Source organism: Dinoponera quadriceps, unplaced genomic scaffold (genome assembly GCF_001313825.1).
Source record: "Dinoponera quadriceps isolate SergipeBrazil2010 unplaced genomic scaffold, ASM131382v1 scaffold365, whole genome shotgun sequence".
In the NCBI taxonomy this organism is placed as follows: domain Eukaryota; kingdom Metazoa; phylum Arthropoda; class Insecta; order Hymenoptera; family Formicidae; genus Dinoponera; species Dinoponera quadriceps.
In genome coordinates this window covers 578,083-583,912 of record NW_014554573.1, presented here as the reverse complement: position 1 = coordinate 583,912, position 5,830 = coordinate 578,083, and the positions used below count along the sequence as shown (strand labels likewise).

At 39.4% G+C, this 5,830-nt stretch overlaps 2 protein-coding genes across 2 annotated transcripts in view; one reads left to right on the top strand and one right to left on the bottom strand.

Moving 5' to 3' along the window:
- Positions 1 to 1,155: 1,155 nt before the first annotated feature.
- On the bottom strand, positions 1,156 to 2,370 carry LOC106752098. Its single transcript, XM_014633511.1, has 4 exons — positions 2,261 to 2,370; positions 2,101 to 2,218; positions 1,532 to 1,763; positions 1,156 to 1,451 (listed from the first exon to the last, which is right to left on the bottom strand). The coding sequence occupies exons 1-4, from the start codon at positions 2,368 to 2,370 to the stop codon at positions 1,387 to 1,389; spliced, it is 525 nt and encodes a 174-aa protein (XP_014488997.1). The 3' UTR covers positions 1,156 to 1,386.
- Positions 2,371 to 5,255: 2,885 nt separating this feature from the next.
- Positions 5,256 to 5,830, top strand: part of LOC106752106 (ejaculatory bulb-specific protein 3-like) — a 2,362-nt gene continuing 1,787 nt past the window's right edge. Inside the window, exon 1 of the mRNA XM_014633520.1 lies at positions 5,256 to 5,464. Within this exon, the coding sequence (XP_014489006.1) occupies positions 5,266 to 5,464 (199 nt within the window). The 5' untranslated portion in view covers positions 5,256 to 5,265. The remainder of the gene's footprint in view (positions 5,465 to 5,830) is intronic.

The window sequence follows — 5,830 nt, the reverse complement described above, 5'->3', positions numbered from 1 at the left end:
CGATGATGTGACTGTCAAAAAACTTGAATGCGTGGGTCACGTACAAAAACGTTTAGGCACTCGCCTTCGAGCAGTAAAAAAAAATACAAAAGGTATCGGTAACAAAGATGCTGGAAAACTAACTGACAAGGTAATTAATGATCTTACTACTTACTATTTATTATGGCTTAGCTATAAGAAGACATCCACACTCATTGAAAGAAATGAAAAATGCCGTGTGGGCTGTTTATTATCATAATATTTCAAATGACAAAAATCCACAGCACTCTTACTGCCCAGAGGGAAAAAAAAGTTGGTGCAAATGGTGCGTTGCTGAAGCTGAGGGGACTCTCAAATCATTTAAGCATAAGCCTCCTTTGTCAGAAGCAGTTCAAGCAGTTATTAAACCAGTTTTTGAGGCTTTATCGACAGATGATTTGATGACTCGATGTTTGGGAGGCAACACTCAAAATTTGAACGAGTCTGTCAACGTTTCGATATGGAGGCTTGCACCAAAACATTTGCACAGCGGATCCGTAACCATTGATATTGCTTCTTATATAGGTGTCTCTCTCTTTAATGAAGGTCATATTACTTTATTAAAAATTATGGATGTGCTAGGAATCTCTATTGGACTTGAATCAAGTAATTTTGTCAAGGCAGCAGATGAAGCACGTATAAATGCAGCTGAAAGTAATATGACTCCTGCCGCAAGAGCAGCTTCATCATCACGGAAATCGGACCAATTATCTCAAATGCAATGTTACGAAGTAGAAGAAGGTTTATTATATGGCCCTGGAATTGCAGATTAGCTGTAAGTTGCATTAATTTATTGCTTTATTCAAAAAATCGTTAACCGAAACTTTAAACGCGTTTTTCTCGAAACTATGTTTTTGAAACTGGTGGAAAGCATAGAGCAAAAACTAATCGATGGATCCTTTTTTTTTTATTTTAAAGTAAATTAAATTTATTGGAGCTTATACCTACTTTGGGATGAATCCTGCTTTTTTTTTTTTATTCAACTTTAAAGAGCAAAAAAACGTTGAAAAATCGGTATTTTGAGTTCGCATATCCGCCATTTTGTTAATTTTCGACTTTTTATCGCAAAAGTAGGTGTAAGCTCCAATAAATATCATATATTTTATAAATCTTTTTGAAAATTTGCTTTCAGATAATTTTCCGAAGTACCATAGTTCCCACCATCAAGACACCTTTTTTTCAGATCGTCAAGTTGCGCCATCTATAAAATGGACAATTTTGAATATTTTTGACTAAAAAAAATTTTTTGTATACTTTAATAGTTAATAAATATATGTACAAAATTTAACATTGATATCTACTTCCGTCTTTGAGGAAAAAATTCTTGAAAAACACGTCATTTTTAGGTCGCTTGATGAGAACCTCCCCTTAACGCAGACAGAATCCCGAGACACCATTCTGTAAAATTCCTAGGCATGATCCTCTCTTCCGATCTTAAGTGGAACAAACATGTAAATCATATTTGGAATACCTGTCAAAATCCCCTCAAAATTTTAAATTGCCTTAGACATACCTGGTGGGGTACAGACCCATCGATTCTGCTCGGAATTTATAGGGCTCTCATTCATTCCAGACTCGAATACGGAGGTTTCCTTCTTCACAACCTCAGCTCCGAAACCTATCAAAAACTCAACAGAATCCAATTCAAGGCTCTTCGTTTGGCACTGGGATACAGGACGTCCACTCCAATTAATATGATCTTGGCCGAATCCAAGGAACCTACCCTCGATCTCAGGTTCGATTACCTATGTAGAATGTTTCTAACCAAAACTTTAGCCCTAGATGGCCACCCTTTAAACCTACACCTGGACGACCTCGCAGACCTCTTCAAGAACTCCTCCCTTCGCTCGACTTTTTCCACACTTCCCAAGCTACTTTTGTGTTATCATGACGCTATTCACTTCTCTACAATCTCTACTCCGAGGACCGACCCCACAGTGGCTCCCTCCCCTTCCAATCCTTTACCTTCTCACCCAAGGTCGACCTAACCTCAGGTTATTACCTGAGGGATTCACGCGACCCGAACGTACGCATGGACGAGCTTTTCTGCAATCTTGAAAACGAATATCTTCATCTATTTACTGACGGCTCCAAATCCTTCGACAATCCCTTTGTTGGTCTTGCCTTCTCATCCGCGAACGAAGAATACTCAGGCCTCTTTAGAGCACCAGCCTTCCTCCCGATTTTCTCGGTGGAGGCCCTGAGTATCAGAGAAGCTCTATACGTAGCTCGTTACTCCAACTTCAGAAAAATAAGAATCTTCTCCGACTCTAAATCAATACTCTCAGCTTTAAACACAATTGACATTGCAGGAAAAGTCAACTCCCACATCAGTAACATAAAAGATGACATCATGGAATTGGAATCCCGTGGTTTCGATATTTCTCTCGTGTGGGTACCGGCTCACATGGGCATTTTTGGAAACGAATTAGCCGATAGGAAAGCTAAGGAGGCGTCCACCCAGGGAAAAAACACCCTATTTAGATGCCACCCTTGCGACCTTAAGGGACATTGGAAAAAAAGGCTATATGATGACTTCGAGAATTGGATATTAGAAAACTTCCTTAACAAAGGTAGCCTGTTCACCCAGTACTACCACTTCCCCGGTCGTAAACCCTGGTTCGGGGAATGTAAGCTCAATCGAAAGTCGGTGGTTTCAATTTGCAGGCTCAGATCGGGGCATACCTCTTTAAATGAAAGTCTTTTTAGGTTTAGAATTGTGGACTCCCCCGAATGTCCTCATTGCAACACGCTCGAGTCCGCGGATCATATAATTTGGCAATGTCCTCGCTTCGAGGTTCAGAGGGATACCTTATTGCGAAACGGAATGACCATCTTTCGCACCCTGCCTTGGCCGGTCCACTCCCTTCTAGCGACCAAAGATCTGAGAAACTATACCCTATTAGGTCAATTTATAAACGGAATTAACATATTCATATAACCCTTTCCTGGGTGTTCAATTGCAGGCGTTCCGCTGGGTCTAAGTCCGAAACATCTTAAGACTATAAACTACCTGTCGCATTCACTCCACCTACATACGTAACCTAGAGACATAAGTTCACGTGCGATTTATACTATAATCTATGTATTCGCCCCCCCCCCTCTCTTCAAGTCGCTCTCTCACTCTCTACTTTTCTGTATGCATTCTTCTTTCTACCTTGTACCAAGCGAAGACTATTCAACCCGCAACTCACGAGTCACCAAAATCCCCAGAAGCCCCTACAAAGTAAATTATCCTTGTGCTCCTTTTCCCTTTTTCTTTTCTGGCGACTCTCGACACACACATGCGGTAAAGCGACAGCGGATTCGTAATCATACTTCATTCCACCTTTATTATTATTATTATTTTTTTTTTTTTCACCGCTTATTACACAACTTTCCCCTCTGCGTATACAACCTTCCTCAGTTACTCACCCAACCAATTTATCTATAAGATTATAAACATTCTGTTTATCCTCCGACGTCAAAACTATGTAACCCTCGCAAACAAACTGTGATACTATAGCGCTTATGGTCGGATAGGCTAAGTTCCTAGACCTTGTACACCTTTTTGTACACCCTTTACGTGCAATAAAAAAAAAAATGAGGTCGTGATATGACTAAATGATGGAGCCGGAGGTATTTTCTATTTCTCGAGTAGTATGATTTAAGGGTTGGCCAGAGGTATTATCCATTATAATAAAAAAACATAGGCGGAATTCAACAAGCTATAACTTTCGTAAAAATAACGCTATGGAAATCGTTTAAGAAGTATTTTAAAGCTTGAAGTCTCTTTAATTTTTAATCACGTTAACTATATCAATATTATCGTTAATTTTCGTCAAGATATTTCAAACTAAACAAAAAATGGCGACCGCTCAATTTCAAACTTCGTCTTTCAGTTTTCAGAGCGAAAAATTATTTCGAAATTGTTTCGAAAATGTGATACAGACGTTTTAAAAAAAAAACTTAAAACTTTTTACGTATTTGTTAACGAATGTCGTATGTACGTTCTTCAAACATATATGTAATACGATTATGAAACGTTACTTATGTTTAAAGAACGTATGAAACTAATATGTGCTACCTGGAATAATTCATGCAAAAATTTAAACTTATCTTTCATTTTATTAAGAAATTGAAATCGTTTCCGTAGAAAATGCAAATGCCACTTCTAAAATGTATTTACACCGAAAAATAAACGGAATGTCATTAAAGTGTTGAGTATACCCTAAAAATGTACGGAAAACCATATACTGCAAAAAAAGTTATATAGACAAATACAGACAAAAAGATAAGTATAAAAGATTATGAAATAATAAAGAATTTGGCCGAATTTTTATAATGATGTCTTCAACTGATGTAGAACATGACGTAGACCTAGACCTGTATCATTACATCAACAATATCATAGACCAATAATGACTAGTAGAATAGATTTCAATATGGTGTCCTTCGACGTCATTCCGTTACTTGGGATAATTCGAATTTTCGCGTCTAACGTAGATCAGATCGCACATTCGTAACATTCAGTCGCGAAAATATTAATATCGAAAGACATATGGAGAGCAAGACGTCAGACGTCAAGATGTACGCGTATTTCGCGCCGGATGACCGAGAATAATCGTTAAATCTTCTATTACACCGGCCGTACCAGGTGTAATTGCTCATGATTTGAGGAATCACTCAAACATAAAGGACAGCCTTTAATTGTCCGGTATCGATTCTGCAAATTCAGTATATGACAGAACGTAAGAATACCATAAGGTGACCGCACGTGATCCGCGTACAAATAACAAATTATAAATGGTGAACGCGTATTAATGTTCGGCCGAGTAAGCTCAAGTGAAACAACACGATTTTAATTCTATCGTCGTCGCGCTCGAAATCCATAGCGCTCCTCTTCCGCCTCTCGAGATGTCCTCAAACCGGTCCTTAAACGATCGTTCTTTAAACCAACATCGAGCGCCTGTAAGCCGGGCTAATCGTTACCTTGAGCGAGCGAAATGATCGTGCGTGTCTTTGCGGCAATGTCACGTCGCAAATTCATTAATTAATCTCCCGGTAAAATTAAACCTTCCTTCATTCATCCTATGACAGTACGTACAATTACGACGATCGGTCTGACATGTAACGACTGTTTTCACATTATTTACGTAAGAAGAAGAAGAAGAAGAGATCGGCGCCAAGGGCGAGCGCAAGCCATAAGAGAGACCTGCGAGTTCGGTGAAACATCCAGTTGCGAATTTCCCAGCGGCGCTTAGAAACATGGATAGACCGTCATTCTACCTGGCAGCCTTCTTGGCCGTCGTAGTGATGGCCGTTGTCGCGGAGGAGATGTATTCGGACATGTTCGATCACATTAAGCCGGAAGATATCTTGCCAAACGACGAACTTCGGAATCAGTATTATAACTGCCTCATGGACACCGGCCCCTGTGTAACCGAGGATCAGAAATTCTTCAGAGGTTTGTAACATTTTTTGTCGCCGAGGGTGAAGCGGAATCTACGATGTAGTAGCAGACTCGTGTATAGTCGCAGTCGAGTTGGTTCACTTCCAATTCGACTATGACCAATCCAGTCCATTGGAATTGAAAATGGATCAACTGGAACGATCGCGACTACATGACCTTTAGTTTCCGAATACAATTCGTCACTCGTAATTACACGAGCGATTTACTAGGTGTACCGGTATGAAGTGAGCGTTTTTTTGTGAAATCAAAACACTATTTTTTAATGGGAAAGTAAAAAACATTTTATTCAAAGTATTGGCCATTGCTAGTTACACATTTTTCCCATCTTTCAGGCAATTTGTGGATTCCACGCCAATAAAA